At 41.7% G+C, this 18,769-nt stretch overlaps 1 protein-coding gene across 1 annotated transcript in view; it reads right to left on the reverse strand.

Annotated features, from left to right (window-relative positions):
• Positions 1–18,769, reverse strand: part of KIRREL3 (kirre like nephrin family adhesion molecule 3) — a 375,859-nt gene that overhangs the window by 300,033 nt on the left and 57,057 nt on the right. Inside the window, exons 3-4 of the mRNA XM_070952317.1 lie at positions 13,191–13,340; positions 6,854–7,003 (exon numbers count right to left, since the gene is read on the reverse strand). Coding sequence (XP_070808418.1) covers positions 6,854–7,003; positions 13,191–13,340 — 300 coding nt within the window. The remainder of the gene's footprint in view (positions 1–6,853; positions 7,004–13,190; positions 13,341–18,769) is intronic.

The following is an 18,769-nucleotide window of genomic DNA, read 5'->3' on the forward strand; positions in this document are numbered from 1 at the left end:
CGTGAAGTTCTTCAGGAAGCTCTAGCAGGAATATACTCCAGGGTGACTTCCATTTGATTATCTGAGACAACATATTTGCTGTTAATAGACCGTAAATGTTTCTGCTCTGCTCCTCAGCTTTCTATCTTTCTTTCTTTCTTTCTTTTTTTTTTAAAAATATGCTACTGTATGGAGACATGATAGCAGTGTTCCAATATCTCAGGGGCTGCCACAAAGAAGAGCGGATCAGATACCTGTACAATTAACACAGGGGCCCCACAAGGCTGTGTGTCCTCTCCACTTCTCTTCTCTCTATATACCAATGACTGCATCTCAATCGATCCATCTGTTAAACTACTGAAGTTCGCAGATGACACAACAGTGATCGGTCTCATTCAAGACAATGATGAATCCGCATACAGATGGGAGATTGAACAACTAGCCTCATGGTGCGACCAGAACAATCTGGAACTGGACACACTCAAAACCGTAGAAATGGTGGTGGACTTTGGGAAAAACCCTCCCATACTACCACCTCTTACAATACTAGACAATACAATATCAACAGTAGAGACCTTCAAATTTCTAGGTTCTACCATATCTCAAGACCTAAAATGGACACCTAACATCAAAAACGTCATCAAAAAGCACAACAAAGAATGTTCTTTCTGCAGCAACTCAGAAAGCTCAAACTGCCCAGGGAGCTGCTGATCCAGTTCTACAGAGGAATGATTGAGTCTGTCATCTGCACCTCTATAACTGTCTGGTTTGGTTCTGCAACCCAACAAGGCAGACACTGACTTCAGAGGATAATTAGAACTGCAGAAAAAAACAATTACTACCAACCTGCCTTCCATTGAGGATCTGTATACTGCACAAGTCAGAAAGAGGGCTATGAAAATATTTACAGACCCCTCGCATTCTGGACATAAACTATTTCAACTCCTACCCTCAAAACAACGCTATAGAGCACTGCACACCAGAACACAAGAACAGTTTTTTCCCGAACGCCATCACTCTGCTAAGCAAATAATTCCCTCAACACTGTCAAACTATTCACTAAGTCTGCATTACTATTAATCTTCTCATTGTTCCTATCACCCATCTCCTTCCACTTATGACTGTATGACTGTAACCTTGTTGCTGGTATCCTTACGATTTATATTGACTGTTTCCTAATATGATTTGATTGCTTATTTGTTCCCTGTGACTATCATTAAGTGTTGTATTTTAAGATTCTTGATGAACGTATCTTTTATTTTATGTACACTGAGAGCGTATGCACCAAGACAAATTCCTTGTGTGTTCAATCACACTTGGCCAATAAAGAATTCTATTCTATGAAAAATTCACCTCATGTTTCCATGGGTTGTTTCAAAAATCAAAGGGCAGTAACAGCACGATCAACCACTCTCCTCCACCAAATGTTTACTTTGGAAAAAGATGCAGCTTCATTTGCCAATGAATTAAAACTGTTCAGCATTGAAAAAATGGGGTGGGGGGAGGATATTTGAAAGATGCTCAACAGGAATTAGATTTAGATTTAGAGCTTGGTAAGGACTCTTGGAGATGGAAGAAAAGAAAATAGAGAGGCGGAATGGAATATGCTAAAACAGATCAAGTTTGCTGGTTCTTTTTTGTTCTTGGACACAAAAGTCACTTGCCTCTATTTCCAATCAAAAAGATCATAAAATTATTCTGCCAGCTGATTCAAATGTTATTTTTTGGTGTTGTGTATCAACCATAGCTCTTTGTTTGCAGAAATAGATCTTGGCTCTGGATTATAAATGAGGAAAGCATTGAAATTTTCTGGAAAGCAGTTCCTTAATTAAGTCCATCTTCATCTGAGGGACAATTGAAATGCAGAAGGGAACGAAAAGAAAATTGACACTTCCTAGGAAGAGCAAAAATGCTTCACCATGGTTTCTTTTGAAACCAAATAAAAAATGGTTACACACCCCAGAAAGTACATACACCTAATGCTAGGGTTGCAAAAGCCAACCATCTTTTGGAATGCATTGGATACTACCTTATCTTATTGTAACACACACACACATTTGCAGCTTTCACAAGTGATCCAAAAACTAAGGAAGGATTCTTTTTTGCCTAGATCTGTGATGGCAAACCTATGGCACACGTGCCTCAGATGGCACGTGGAGCCATATCGGTGGGCACATGAGCATTGCCCTAGCTCAGCTGCAGCACACATGAGCGCGCAGCCAACTGATTTTTGGGCCTTCCGGGCACACCAGAAGTTGGCAAACGGGCCATTTCCGGCCTCCAGAGGGCCTCCAGGGGGTTGGGGAAGGCCATTTTCACTCCTAGAAAACCTCTGGAGCCTGGGGAGGGCGAAAAATGAGCCTACCAGGGCCACTGGGCCATTGTGTGCCAAAAACAGGAGGAGCACGGAGGGTTGCGCGTGCATGCACGGGGGTGGGGTGGGGTGCATTGAATTGTGGGTGTGGGCACACACGTGTGCGACCCCCCTGCGCAACCCCCGCTTTTGTCATGCGACGGCAAAAAGGTTAGCCATCACTGGCCTAGATCATTGTTGAATGAAGTGGTCAGTTATTACTCTTTTAAATCTTGTTTGGTTTAAGAAAGACTAATTCCTATACTGTAGGAAAAGATGCATGAGATTGCCTGTATAATTACACTGTTCCTAGTCAGGAGATTTTTTTTTTCTTTCTGTTACCCCCCACGGAACTTCAGTAATGGAAAATGCATGTCCTTCTGAGCTCCATACATCATATCATGGGCTAATGGTTTAATATAGTCCAATCTGATCCATTTGGAAGTGAAACCTGTAGGATTCAATGGGGATTCCTTCAAAGTAAGTGTGCTTGACTGAAGATTCGCAGTGCACCTGAGATCTCTAAAGCACTTTTTCAAACCTCTTCAATAGTCCACGTTTTTTTTTTTTTTTTTAGAAATTTGGCTCTCTGTTCTGCACACTTTTATTATTTGATAGTCAGAACATTGCTTGTACCTTTAAGAGGGGTTGGCCTGGTCATTCACATTCTTCTCCCTTTATCATATTCTAGGTTAACTAATCAATCCCTTGCAGAACTTCAGATGTAGTCTTGAATAGCATAGCAGCGTGGGCTTGCAGAAGGAGTGAGTGCCAAGCAGCAGGGATAATGAAGAGACCAAATTACGAACTTCCAGCATAATAGAGTGCTAAAACCATGACCCAACAGTCAGGTAATGAGCCAGTAAATATCAAGCAGAAGTCTCAACCAATTCTAGCAAAAGAGGAGCTCTGAATCCAAAGAGGGAGTTTGTGTTGAGCCTCAACTTTAAGACGTAACATTCCCCTAGGCATAGGAATGGTGCTGGATACATAGGAGAATTACACACAATTGCAAAACAGCACCTATTTCATCTTACACATATAGAAGTTTCAAGACATAGAAACGACATGTAATATAGCAAAATTCATGCAAAACCTTTCTTCATGTGAACTAATTTGCTGGAGAGGTTCTAGCTATAATCCTGGAGAGAGTAGAAAGTAATTACTATTAAGATCCTTGCATGAACAGCTTTCTTTCTGGGGGAAAAAAAATCTTACTACTGGTCCTCCATACTCACTGCAGTGCAATAAAACATGGGAAGTCCTCATTGCTTTTGATCATCAACAGTTAGTCAAGCAATCCAACCAAGCTCCTCCCACAATCACTATCTATTTCCAACAGAAATCTCTTGATTTTGGCAATCTGGCGACTGTAGGAAACACCCTCCCCCCAAAAAAAGAAATATTTTGGGGAATATTAAAAGAGGTAGAATATTGTATTTCCCCAAAGGAGAAATGAAGAAACATGTTCTTAGAGGCAGAAAGCAGCCCCCAGTCTTTCTTAATAGCCTACAGCAGATGCCCATTAAGAAATCCTGGACCAGCCTAGTCACAAACAAAACATCTTCACCTCCAGCAATGGGAGTAAAATTTACATCCTTCCCCCCCCCCACCGGATTCTAAGGACAGGATGTGACCTTTTAGGACATAATAGGATTAACCCACCATCATTAGAATAGCAAAAGACACCAGGCTCACTGCATTGCACAATGCCTGCAGCATTTCAGAAACTGTACAAAAATCCTTGCACTCATCCAGCTAAATTTGTCAGCTGTCCCAGAACTGCACCATGCAGCCTCCATTTTATTCCTGGCTTGGAACTGAATCAGATGGATTTTTCTTCCAACGCAACTAAGGAGAGCAAAACCTCGAGAAAGATTTACTTAATAAAAGGAGAGAGGGATTTGCTTGGCTAGAAGGTGCCAATTTATTTTTTATTTTTATTTTATTTCAAATTTATATACCGCACCTTCTCCCAAGGGACTCAGGGCGGTGTACAGCCAGATAAAAACATACAATACAAACATTAAGAACAATGAAAAGAATATATATTAATTTGGCCCCAATTTAAAATGACAAACCAATTAAAAATTTAAAATTTAAAAATATGTTAAGCCAGCCCGGCTTGATGAAAAAAGAAAGTTTTAAGGGCACGGCGGAAGGCACCGAGGTCTTGGATTCTCCTTATCTCAGGGGGCAGCTGGTTCCATAGGGTAAGTGCCCCCACAGAGAAGGCCCTCCCCCTGGGGGTCACCAGCCTACATTGTTTGGCTGATGGCACCCCGAGGAGGCCCTCTCTGTGGGAGCGCATGGGTCGATGGGAGGTTGTCGGTAGCAGCAGGCGGTCTCGAAGATAACTAGGTCCTATGCCGTGGAGCGCTTTAAAGGTGGATGAAGATCTTTCATCCAACCAGACTAATAATAAATGGAGAACACAAACAACTTACAATCAAATCATAAAAACATCTCTTCTGGATCACTTCCCCAGGATACACAATACTCATGGCTACATTGCACACAATTATCTTATTTCCAATTTATTGGTAAGATCCATACCTTTGTGATATAGAAGATCCCACTCATCGGGATGATAATGAATGAACATTAAGTTCCCATTCTCTATTTCATACAGACTCCACTGATAAAACACTTTTCAATCATAATAACATCTCAGCTTTTAGTAGCTGCAGGGAGTTATTCTAGATGTATATTTTTTCATCTGGGTTTGTGTACATAAATCTTGTTCCTGTCAGTTACTCATTCAGAATCATCAGGATCCATTATACATCAAAATCAGACAAACTGATACTTCTTAATCAAGAGGGTTTATTTTTTTTTTTTAGTTTTTTTTACTTGCCTCTTCCAAGATATTGAGGTGGTGCTTTGGTACTGAAAGATTAAGAGTGAAGGAATACAAAGGACATTGTTCAAAAGCCATTGTGATGTAAATAAGGTAAGAGTTGGGTGAAGCACTTCATTTAGTATTTTTATTTTTTAATCTGGGACATATCCAACTCTGACCTTTAAGAAAAGAGGAATTTCAATATATTTAAATTCTGTATGTTCAGCAAGAGAGGTGTTTATGAGTTTTCCTTCAGTCTTCCTTGTTCTGACCTAGGCTTCCTTAGAAATTTAAACAGCATAAACTTAGTCCAGGCAAACCTCTTTAATTCTTATGGCTGTAAATTACTTTCTTTTACAGCCCACAAGGGCTGATAAACAGTCTTTCAGAGAAAGATTATCAACACCCACCTATCTCACGTGTAATGCTGCCAAAGAGCTAATTTCCAGGGCAAGGCCAAACTTGGCACAGAGTCACAAACAGAATTTTCAAATTTTGAATTGGCCAGATGAAGAAATTGCTTCCTGCAAAAGCTCACGTCCCATTCGCTTCTCTTTTATGTCTTATGGGAGGGGCCAATCATCTCCAAGCCTTACTCCCAAGTTGACCCTGTTTCCTTAATTGTTCCTGTCTCCTGGCAGCTCTGTGCATGAGCACACTGGGAACAGGCTCACACTGTTCTTCTGCCTCACTGATGTCCGATTCCGGAAACTCCAGAGGCAGCAAAGAACTACCAGGTGGCCTTTGCTCCCTCTCTGCCATCGTCTGAGCCTTCCCCAGACTCCAGGACTGGCTCACGTTCCTCCCCAACCTCCTCACTGTCCGAATCTGCTGCCAGCTCAGCTGGCCGCTGGTGGGCCACAACATTCCTCTCTCAGTGCTTTAGAGAAAATAGCTGCCTACAGCAGGGTAACCTTTTAGCAACTGGGTGCCCCACTTAAATTTGGGTAAGAACCTTGCAGCTACAATGGTAGGAAGGTGATGCAAACAGGAAGGGATGGGGTTTTTGTTTGTTGCGGGTGGGTTGTACTAGAGTTAACAGAAGTGGTTTTGGCTCTTTCTGATCCTTTCTGCTGCGGGAAGCCAATGTTTGCATTTAAAGTTTCCACATGTTTGATGCCTTAAAGCAGCAGAAGAAGACAGCTTAAATGTTCAGCAATTACGGTCAAAGAATGTGAAAGAAAGTGGGTCTTGAAGTTGCATGCAGATTTCGGGATCCCGATAACCCCACTTTTGCTTCAAAGATTGGAGTTTCTTTGCTGTAGCTGTTTTGGCAGACCATCTATATTTTTAAGGCTTAGGAATGTTATATGTCTTTACACAGTCATTTCTGCATTCCTTCCCTTAATATCTGCACGCCCTTATCTCTACTGTGACAAGGTCTCATTATGCCTTCACCCCCATCTCTGATCACAGCTATGCCCAGCACTGCCATTAAGGAGAAAGAGGAGGAAATATATCACAGGACTGCCATTTTCACCTACCTTTTTCTCCTGAATGTTGACCTCCCCTGAATCGCCTTCAGGCAATTCATTTGAAATAACCCAGGCAATTCTTACCACGTAATGCCAACCTGTGTTCTGAAAACCAGGTGCTCATTTCAAAGGACATTTTGTTCCTTTCCCATTCAGGGAAGAAATAAATCCCATCATTTTCCAAGAAAAAAATGACATCCCTACCAAGAACGGTCAGCCGGGCTGGTCTGGAACGGATGGCCGCTTGAATGGCTTGGCACTCATATACTGCATCATCTTGGAGATCTGCTCTCAGGATCTTCAGGTGATGCTCCCCTGAGAGGTGATCCCCCACAACCAAATAGCGTGGATAACCTGTGGGGTACATAATGGAACCAGAATTGGAGCTAATAAGTAGCACGTATGCACCAATTTTCCCACCCATCAGGAAGAAGGGATACGGTGGCTCAATGGCTAAGTATGCTGAGCTTGTCGATCAAAAGGTCGGCAGTTCAGCAGTTCAAATCCCTAGTGCCGCATAATGGGGTGAGCTCTGATTACTTGTCCCAGCTTCTGCCAACCTAGCAGTTCGAAAGCACGTAAAAAATGCAAGTAGAAAAATAGGGACCACCTTTGATGGGAAGGTAACAGCGTTCTGTGGGCCTCTAGTGTTTAGTCATGCCGGCCACATGACCATGGAGACATCTTCAGACAGCGCTGGCTCTTCGGCTTTGAAACGGAGATGAGCACAGCCCCCAAGAGTCGGGAAAAACTAGCACATATGTGCGAGGGGAACCTTTACCTTTACCTTTTTATATACTGATTTTCCAACCCATCAAGAAGAAATCTGGAATAACACAAAGTTCACCAGACAAGATTATTCATGTCATACCCTACAGCCTTTTTCAGGTGATGATTTTTTTTTTTAAAAAAGAATGATATAAGGACTATTTAAAAAGTTGGATCACATCTTCCGATTCTTTTTCTAAATCTTCATTTCAAGACCCTCCAAACCCACCCAGTCTTCTGGAGCATTAAACCTATCCCCATCCTTCTTCTTTTGAAGATATTCACAAAACAGAACAGAACAGAATAACAGAGTTGGGAGGGACCTTGGAGGACCTCTAGTCCAACCCCCTGCTCAGGCAGGAAACTTTATACCATTTCAGACAAATGGCTGTCCAAACTCTTCTTAAAAACTTCCATTGTTAGAGCAGTCACAACTTCTGGAGACAAATTGTTTCACTGATTAATTGTTCTGTCAGGAAATTTCTCTTAGATCTTGGTTGGTTGTCTCCTTAATTAGTTTCCATCCATTGCTTCTTGTCCTGCCTTCAGGTGTTTTGGAGAATAGGTTGACCCCCTCTTCTTTGTGGCAACCCCTGAGATATTGGAATACTGCTATCATGTGACCCCTAGTCCTTCTTTTCATTAAACTAGACATACCCAATTCCAGCAACTGTTCTTTAAGTTTTAGTCTCCAGCCTAATCATCTTTGTTTCTCTTCTCTGCACTCTTTGTAGAATCTCAACATCTTTTTTTACATCATGGAGACTCAAACTGGATGCAGTATTCCAAGTGTGGCCTTACCCAGGCATTCTAAAGTGGTATTAACACTTCACGTGATCTTGATTTCATCCCTCTGTTAATGCAACCTAGAACTGTGTTGGCTTTTTTGGCAGCTGCAACACACTGCTGGCTCATATTTAAGTGATTGTCCATGATCCTTCTCACAGTTACTACTATTGAGCCAGATCCCACCTATACTGTACCTGTGCATTTGGTTTTTCTTGCCTATGATTCCTCTCAAAAATAAGTTGGGGAACCCTTGAACTAGAGTGGAAGGAAGGAAGGAAGGAAGGAAGGAAGGAAGGAAGGAAGGAAGGAAGGAAGGAAGGAAGGAAGACATTTGGTGCTACTGATAAACCAGAATAAAATTTTGAAGGCAATCTGAAGAAGGAAACTTAATGGCAAAAAAATAAGTTCAACTATTTTTTAAAACCTACTCAACGGGTTTGTTTTTTTAAAGTCATTCTTTCAGAGGAAGGACAAATGGTGACAAAGAAGAAAAACCCTCATCTATCACAGGAATTCATCTTTTTAAAAACCACTTTTCAACTCTGTTCTCCCACTTTCTTGCCTCTACTGAGTGGACATTGTTATTTTGTTTAGTTTTGCTTTACTTCACTTTGCTTTTGAATAAAAGAGGACACTTAAGAAGAGGACTTCTCTAATGCCTGGAAGAGAATTTAGGCACTTCATACTTTAAGCATACTGGTAGGAATCCATATTTAGATGAATGTTGAAGCACATCCTTTCATTTCACGAAGTACCCCAAGGACTTCATTCAAACTGTGTTTGTTGTGTGGAAACTTTGTCCTCATCCCAGCATCTTGAATGAAGCTTATCTTTATTTAAGAGCTTCTTTGTTTATCAAATACTGGCCTTATATGGACATTAACAAGGGGACATTATTAACTGCTTTTAACAGCAGAGGTTTAAGTAGGATCCTGACCGGGCAACAAGCATTTTTAATTTCATCTTCCCAGTTTACTAAGGGACGGAAGGTTTAAAGACCTCCCCAAATTTCACTTCTTCTCAAGTTATATTGTTAATGTGCTGCAAGATAGAGGTATCTTGGCATTAACTTATATGCTTTTGAAGCCTTTTTTTTTCCAAGCTAGCAACAGCAAGATTTGCTCCCATGAACCGCGAGAAAAACAAATGAAGACTTTGTTTGTATTTAGTTAATTAGATGACTAGCTGAGTCAGAATTCCAGAAGCAGTCAGAAGCCCAGCTTGATAAATCAGACCCAAGAAAGATAATTGCTCAAATTTTTCAGAATGAGATGTCAACCACATTAGCTCTTGTTACCCGTTTTAAGGTATCCTCAAATTTGGGTAGGCAGAGAACAGACTGTTTCAAATATATTAGCAATAGGCATCATGCAGTTTCCACCAGCAAGGAGATGTGAAAGAAGATGGTTGATTACTTAAATCTCAAAATGCAGACAAGGAAGCTTAGTAAGGAGAACAGGAACATTTTTTTAAAATAAGCTAACTCAGCCAAAAAAAAAAATAAAAAAAAAAATGAACAGAACTTGGCTTGTGTAATGCCCTGAAGCTGATTCGGTCCCTCTTGAATGCATAGATCACTCCCTTCGGTATGTTAAGAGAAAAAGGGCTCTCACATCATTGCTCTGAAGCCTGAAGCAGGATTCCCATTTTATAGCAAACTCTCAAGGCTCTGTTTATAAGTATGCCGTACCCTGGAATGTTTATAACTGGGAGGCACACAGTTGTTCGAAGTTTGATTCTTACCACAAGCAAAAGCAGCCGCCAAGGGTCTGCTTATTTCTGTGGTCGGATATAAATCTGACAAAGTTATATTATTCTCGATTAAACTTGTATAAGTATTGTACAAGTTTAAAAGGGTGCGCTAATCTCTCGAGGACTTGGCTGGCTCACAACAAAATTAAAGAAATGCACACGGTATTCAGAGCAAGGCTGGTCAGTCTTAGCCTCCTTCCTCTAGTGCCTTCTGAGATCAGGAGATAGGATTTCTGCAGTGGAAAACAAAAGAAGTAAGGTAGGGCTTTATTATATTTTATTTTAAGCCCATCTTTATTACTTTATAATGTAAAGGCAGTGAATCAGGGGTGAAATTTAGCAGGTTCTGACAGGTTCTGGAAAACCGGTAGCGGAAATTTTGAGTAGTTTGGAGAACCGGCAAATACCACCTCTGGCTGGTCCCAGAATGGGGTGGGAATGGAGATTTTGCAATATCCTTCCCCCAGAAATGAGGAGGAAATGGGGATTTTGCAGTATTCTTCCTCTGGAGTGGGGTGGGAATGGAGATTTTGCAGTATCCTTCCACTGCCATGTCCCCCCAAGCCACGCCCCCAAGCCACACCCCCAAGCCATACCACGCCCCCCCCAGCCACACCCACAGAACCAGTAGTGAAAATATTTGAATTTCACTACCTCAGTGAATGTATATAATACTCCTTCCTACTTTGTGAGGTGAGTTGGACAGAGAGAGAGAGGGACTGGTCCAAAGGCACTCAGCCAGCATTGATGCCTAAGGTATGACTAGAACTCACAGGCTCCTGGTGATTGGCTCAAAGTCACCCAGCTGGCTTTCATGGCTGAGGTGGGACTAGAACTCCTGGTCTCTAGCCTGGTGCCTTAACCACTAGACCAAACTGGTTCTCAGTGCACCTAAGCACTTCCATAAAGACAAATGTTTGAAAATCAGGAAAGAACCAAAATAGCCTGGTCTTAACCACTTCAGTGAGAGACAGTTTGGTCTAGTAGATAAGGCACTGGACCAAAGCTGGGGAAAAGGGTATTCTAGAACATTGGGTGCTGTCTAACAAAATGAAATACAATGGTGAAAAAAGTAAGGTTCTACATTTAGACAAGAAAAACAAAATGAGTATACGCTCAATAGTAGTAACCGTGATCTTGGAGTCCTAGTGGACAATCATTTAAATACGAGCCAGCAGTGTGCTGCAGCTGCCAAAAAAGCCAACACAGTTCTAGGCTGCATAAACAGAGGGATAGAATCAAGATCACGTGAAGTGTTAATGCCACTTTATAATGCCTTGGTAAGGCCACATTTGGAATACTGCATTCAGTTTTGGTCGCCACGATGTAAAAAAGATGTTGAGACTCTAAAAAGAGTGCAGAGAAGAGCAGCAAAGATGATTAGGGGACTGGAGGCTAAAACATATAAAGAACGGTTGCTGGAATTGGGTATTTTACTTTAATGAAAACGACTAGGGGTGACATGATAGCTGTCAGAATATTCATGACTGGGAGACATGGTAACAAGGTCAGCCAATGAGGGCTGTTTTGGAAACAGAAACTTAAGCAAGAAGGCTGGGCGTGGCTCAGCTCTGAGTCTGTGCGAAAGCTGCAAGCTAGTCTGCAACTCTGAAGTCTGCTGTACTCTGCTTGTGTTTTGCTTGTAACTCTCTACCACGTTAGAAGAATCAGCTATTGGTATTGTCCATTTATCTTCGTGTGTTATATGTATATAAAGAAGTTAATGAATCCAGCTGAATCAGCTGTCTGTGTGTGCTTTCTGGATTTGATTATTTCTGCAACAAACTCTGACAAGAGCAGTGTTCCAATATCTCAGGGGCTGCCACAAAGAAGAGGGAGTCAAGCTATTCTCCAAAGCACCTGAGGGCAGGACAAGAAGCAATGGGTGGAAACTAATCAAGGAGAGAAACAACCTAGAACTAAGGAGAAATTTCCTGACAGTTAGAACAATTAATCAGTGGAATAATTTATCTCCAGAAGTTGTGAATTCTCCAACACTGGCAGTTTTTAATAAGAGATTGGATAACCATTGGTCTGAAATGGTATAGGGCAGTGATGGCTAACCTTTTTGCCATCGCATGCCAAAAGCAAGGGGAGCACGGGGGGGGGGGGTCATGTGCATGTGTGCCCATACCCATAATTCAATGCGCCCCACGCATGCTCATGTTCCCTCTGCTTTTTGCATGTGATGGCACAGTGGAGCCGGTAGGCCTGTTTTTCACCCTCCCCAGGCTCCAGAGGCTTCCTTGGAGCCTTGGGAGGGCGAAAACAGGCTTCCCACCCCTCTGGAGGCCAAAAAAGGCCTGTTTGCCAACTTCTAGTGGGCCTGGAAGGCCCAAAACTCAGATGCGCGGGCTGGAGCTGAGCTAGGGCAACACTCGCGTGCCCAACGATATGGCTCCGCGTGTCACCTGTGGCAAGCGTGCCATAGGTTCGCCATCACGGGTATACGGTTTCTTGCCTAAGCAGGGGGTTGGACTAGAAGACCTCCAAGGTCCCTTCCAACTCTGTTATTCTAATTCTAGTTCTGCACAAAGCCATTGGAAAATCTTTGGCCTGTCACTTTCTCTCAGACACAAGGAAAAGGCACTGGCAAACCACTTCCAAAAATCTATCTAAGAAAACTGCAGGGATATCTATGTAGTTACTGGGCCGTGAAGGCACAGCTACCCAGCCACAAAAAGCATTATTATTTCCCAGCTTGTAATTGTTGTCAAAACTATGGATAAACATATAACTAGGGAAAGGTGTTTGCTTTGTGGTGAGAAGAGATGTGTGTGTGTGCATTGCGTATGTTAGAAATTCACTATGTTGTTCTTGATTAGCATCTAATAAGAGCCGTCTGAGGTAGGTAAGAATCAATCTAACCAAATCATCACCATCTTCTTTTAACAACCCCATAATCCCTTGCGGGGTGGAGTCTGGGCAACTGAATGGAGCTAGCAGAGTGTTTTAATGGCAGGATGCCCTTCCTGTCACCAATGTGGAGTTTTGTTCAGCAGATATATTCTCAGTGTGCCCAGAGAGAGAAATATCTGCCTCTACCTAGGATCGAACTCACAGCCTCCTGACTGTGAGGCGAGAGCTCCACCTCTAGGCCACTGCAACACTCCTGATCTGGCCAAATGAGAAGTAAAAATATTTAACAAACAAATAAGAGTTGCTTGACAGTGAGATGGGCAGCATATACATTTAATGAATAAATAACAATTAAATATATATATATTCTTACTGGAGAGATCCCTTCCTACTCCAAGGGCGAGTCCATCTTTAATCCATAGCACAATTCCATTATATTCAGGAATAGCACACAGGAGGGTCACAGGTTGTCCAGCAATCACCACTTGGTCCTGAGGTTGCTGAGTAAAAGAAGATGCTGAACCTGGAGAAAGAGATAAGAAGCAGAATGAATGTTTGAACGTGGACTCTGGGAGCTCTAAATGCTTGATACACTAATGGATGAAGTTTTTCGCACCCGAAAAGCAGAATAAGATCTTTGAACATCATCAAATTACTTCACTTCCAAAGTTTCCATAATACACATTGAATTAGTGCTGTTGGCAAATCAAATTCTTCTTGGGTTTTGTTTTTTTAATTTGTTTTCATATGCCTCTAAATTTTGTAATCGTAGTCTCAGGTCAAAAACACATCCAAGTACAAATTTTGTTTGTGTAGAATGTTTTTTTTTTAGGATTAATACATGCTAGCATGTCCCTTTCGAGGTAAACAGTGCCTGTGTGTGAAACATTTTCATGAGTTCCTCAAAGAAAGAAAAAGGTAATGTGGATTGGATAAAAATGGATGCTGAAAGAAATGTTTCCAGTCCAATTCAAAGAAAACTGTTCTGATCCACTAAAATCCAGGAAAGCCTCTCTTAAATTGGTAACCTTCCATGTATATCGGACACAATTTACAGAATCAAATCAAATCAATTCAAACCCATCTTTATTACAGTCATAAAACAGCCTAATTTTTTTTTTTTTTAAATCCATTCTGTGTGGAAGGTGCCATATTGGGGAAGGGAAATCCAGGAAGTGCCAAAATGGTCAATTCATTCTGAAATATGTAACTGGTGAAATACTAACTATTCCTATGAATAAAATGAGTGAAATGGAAATATGGCTTGTAGGTCATGGAATGACAAGCTTTGGAATGCAATAAGCTTTTGTGGCTCTTTGCAAACTCTACCATCACAAATCTGAGTCACATCACAAAGCCAGAAGAGACGGAATATCGCCCGGTTGCCTAGGCAACCAGGTGATTTCCCCTGCTGTTCCCTCACAGGCTGTAGCAAGGCCTGAAGAGATGAGCGGTATAAGCATACCCTTGTTGTCTAGGCAACACAGGGATGAGCTCCCTTCCGCTGGCCTAAGCATAATGAGCGACTTTTGTCTTTTTTGAAAGTCCCCCCCCCTTTCTCAGGCAACGAAAAAGATTGAGACACTTTTAGCCAAGAATGAATCCAGAGAAGTGTGTGTGTGTAATTTAGCTTCAGGAGTTTAGCCTCCCATTTTCCAAGATAATTGGCTTCCCTATTTAACTTTTCTTGCTTTAAGGAAGATTTTTTCCCCCCTCTCTAACATTCAACTAGCATTACCTTCCCATGATTTAAGGCTACCATTTCAGGTCCAACACTCTGGGGCATTAAGGAACTTTTTTGGCTAGGACATCACAATATATGCTTCTCAGAGTTGAATAGAGCCAGTTTCCTCAGTCTCGGTTCATAGGACTCATTTTCCACTCCTGAACATTTTTGTAATATATCTATGAATTCTAATTTCAAATCCTCCTTGAATTACCTAGAACAGGATATTCCATGAGGGTCTTGGTGCTCTCTGAGCGGGGTTGTTTTCTTGTAGACTTTTCATTACCCAACTAGGTAACATCATCAGCTCTGTTACATATTTGGGTGGTGAAATATCTGGAAGAAAACAACCAAGCTAAAAGAGCACCAAGGACCCCACAGTTCAACCTTGAAATTTTGCATGAATGCTCCTCTTGGCTTCTAGATGCTTGCTAAAAAGGATTTTTTGAAATGACCATCAGATCATTAGTATTTCATATACAGTATTATATTCACCCACTCTGATGCTAAGGAGTTAAACATTCTACTCCCCACCTGAAAGGAACTCTGTCCCAACTGCCAGTTGCCTTATATTAACATGCTCTGATGTTAATATAAACATATTAACATATAAACTTCATTAAACCGGGCATGGCCAGCACATGACTCATCCAGCCTGAGGGCTGGGACATTCTACTCCCCCTCCCCCTCTGTCCCAACTGCCAGTTGCCTTATATTAACACGCTCTGATGCTACGGAGTTACACATTGTACATTAAGTTTCAGGCTTTAAGTGTCAATTTATCACGCCCGATCACATAGTTTCATGGGGAAGCATAGGCATTCAGCTAGTACAATATACTGTAAGAAGGCTCCTGCTAAGGACAGAGCTACCTAGCGCTTCATTCTGCTTCCTGCAAAAGCAAAGAGGGTAAGAAAGGGAGAATGTTATTCATTTTAGTCCCAGCATCTTATATTTCATACTCATGAAACCTCTGAATTAGAATATTCCTATTATTAACTATTGATCAACAAAGGAAGAATGACCTGTAGTCTCCCACCAAACAGCTCATTGGATGACCCAGATACAGTACTTAGTATTAAAGGACCAGAGGATCATTTTCTTTATGCTATACAGTAGATCCTTTTGTGAGCCTCAATTGGGTCTCCTAATTAGCCACTTTCCCCTCTAAAGTAAACTGCCTCACAAGCAAGTGATGCAAAAAAGGAGTTGCAAGGGACATCATGTTCTGAAGCACCACAATAACTGCTCACTGTGAATGATGAGCAGAGACTAAATGTTGCCTTTACGTTCATTAAAAAGACCTGGAAAAAAATATCCCTTGTATACCAGGCTGTTCACATTTCTAATTAAAAGCTAAGACTTGCATTCCACATGGATAAAAATCATTTATTAAAACCCGGAATACTTTTCTGTTAGATACTAAATGCAGTCAAAAGTAATCCTGGCGGTATACAGCTTATTGTCAGGCACAGAAAGCATAAGATTGCTGCCATGCTGGTGCTAACATGTTGAGAATGATATGCTGGGGTTTTGTAAGATCTCTCTCCAATTGTGTATATGCACACCTTCATCATGAGCAGAGAGGAACTTCAACTTTTACCATTAAATATCTGCCCAAACATTCCAGCTTTTCTCATATCCTGGATTGACCATGTTTTGATCTTTACATCTAAAATAGGGATCTCCAACCTTGGCAACTTTAAGCCTGGCAGACTTCAACTCCCAGAATTCCCCAGCCAAGCTGGCTGGGGAATTCTGGGAATTTAAGTCAGCCAGGCTTAAAGTTGCTGAGGTTGGAGACCCCTCTAAAAGAAACCTGGAGACATTGGATAATTTCAAAAATTCAATGCAAGGAGTGAGAAGAATTGTCCCCAACTATAAAAATCCATATTATGAAATCACAATAGCTGATTAGGTTAAAGGAGTCCAAAAATTTCAACCTTCCCAGTATAATTGGAAGTACTAGTATTTTCAAAGCTGGTTGTTTTCGAACCTTTGTGTAAAATGGTCGCTATAGCCTTCTTCCAAGCTCAAGAGATGTCTAATTATCATGAATAAATGTACATAACTCAAAACTCTATGATTTACCTCAGCTTTTCTGAAAACTGTGGCCCCTCAACACAGTTTTATAACTGACATAAAAGCAGATTATGATTCTATTAAGGCATTAAAGGTTTATCTTTAAATCCCCTTAACTGCGTTTTGAATTAAGGAAAAGTGTTGGGGGAAGGTACAATTTTCAGCTTAAAAGTGAAACCTTCACAGGATATAAGTCCTGTTCCTAAATAAGTTGCCATTGAACAAATAAAAGCTCAGCATGAGTCTAGTCCTCTTTGAGGAAGAGCCATGCAGCAGAAGGCAAGGGGGGAGAGGCTACATTTATAAGTCCCAAATGTAAAAGCAAACAAAATGGATCCTTTGAGCAAGCTCTGTTGGCATCGGTTATGATTTCAGCAGACTAATGAGGCCTTGCCCTGCAGGATGGCATCACTGGGGGGCATATTTTTCTATGTGCAGGCTCATATGCATTGTTGCTGCTGGGATAATATGCATGAGGGATTTGCTAAATGGCTCATTAAACAACTTGACAGTCTCTCTTTGCATCCCTAGATGAATTTGAAAACTGCTCAATTATCATGAAACGAACCACCCCTTACCATCTAATATTGTCTCTCAAGTGTGGGCAATGGTCCCTATTTCCACGTAGTGGAGTCTATTGTGGGATAAAGCTGCCAAGAGAACTAATTCATCACTGCAGCTTAAGCAATAAGCTGTCCCTTCCTGCCCATTTCAAGATGCCACTTATCAGCACTGGAAGGCAGGAAGCCACATACAAAATGACCTGTCTTTCTGGAGTTAAGTGCCACCCAACAATGGCCAAGTCTGTGCAAAGCTTGCCAGCTGCTATAAAGTATATCAAATGTTTACAATCTGGTAAAAAGATGAGTTTTGTGATTTTAGGTTTTGGGGTACTGGATGAATTTAGGAATTGGAGGAGAGTTTTTTCAGGTTCTCTGGGAGAAATTTTGGCTTTGGGAGAAAAGTTTGGGTTTGAGCATTCTTGGTGACCCTAACTATGTATTTTGTTCTCAATGACCTTAAGATTAGGGCAACTAGTACCTTCATGCTCCTCCTATGGACTGTTGCTTCCAATTAATACACCCTATTTTAGTTACATCGCAGCCATTTTCTGCAGAAGGCAGGTGAGCAACACAAAGCAAAATTGTGTATAAGGGAATCTGTGGGACAATATTGTGGGAGGCGGTCCCAAACAGTTGAAAATTATTCATTTTCATTCTAAAATGGTTCCCACACAGAGTCTAGAATGTTAATTTCTTCTGGCCAACCACAGTGAAAAACTAGCCATCTGTAGTACTGCATATTATTTGGGGGGTGGGGGAGAGAAAGCCTTATTGACTTTTAGAACATGTTGGATTGAACATTGGATAAATCCCTGTCTAAATAAAAACAACAAATCTGCCTGAAGGACAGTTGAAACACACCCACAGAATCCTATCTCTGGAGGTGTAACTTTGGTCTTCACCCAACTATGCAGGATCCCTCATCTTGGCTCTTAAAAGTGAAAAGATTGACTACTTACAGTATGTTCTATGGAGCTCAATGAAATGTAAGTAAACTTCCCAGATGAGTGAGTGAGTGAGTGAGTGAGAGTTGGGCTGGATTGGTCTTAATGGTGAATATGGAATCTCTCTCTCTCATCCCTTCATCAGTTCCTGAACCCTGTTTCAGTTACTGGATAAAAAGCTTGTGACACTCTTGGCTCTGTCACAAGAGTGGTGTAGGGGTTAGAATGCAGTATTTGCAGGCGAACTCTGCTGACTGCCAGGAGTTTGATCCTGACCAGCTCAAGGTTGACTCAGCCTTCCATCCTTCCGAGGTTTGTAAAATGAGGACCCAGATTGTTGGGGGCAAGAGGCTGACTTTGTAAATCACTTAGAGAGGGCTGTAAACAGTGGTGGGTTTCTACCCATTCACTCCAGTTTGGCCAAACCGGTAGTGGCGGTGGTGGGAGGCTCCGCCCACCTGCCCAGACGTCATCACTTGTGCAGAAGTGCTGCATGTGAGCAAAGTGCACACGTGCGCGCTCCCAGTTCCGAACTGGTAGTGAAGATAAGTGGAACCCACTACTGGCTGTAAAGCAATGGTGGGTTGCCCCCGGTTCACACTGGTTCTATAGAACCAGTAGTAAAACCAGAAGGAGG

The sequence above is a fragment of the Pituophis catenifer genome, unplaced genomic scaffold (assembly GCF_029215685.1).
Source record: "Pituophis catenifer annectens isolate HBS135680 unplaced genomic scaffold, rPitCat1.0.hap2 SCAF_12, whole genome shotgun sequence".
NCBI classification, from domain to species: domain Eukaryota; kingdom Metazoa; phylum Chordata; class Lepidosauria; order Squamata; family Colubridae; genus Pituophis; species Pituophis catenifer.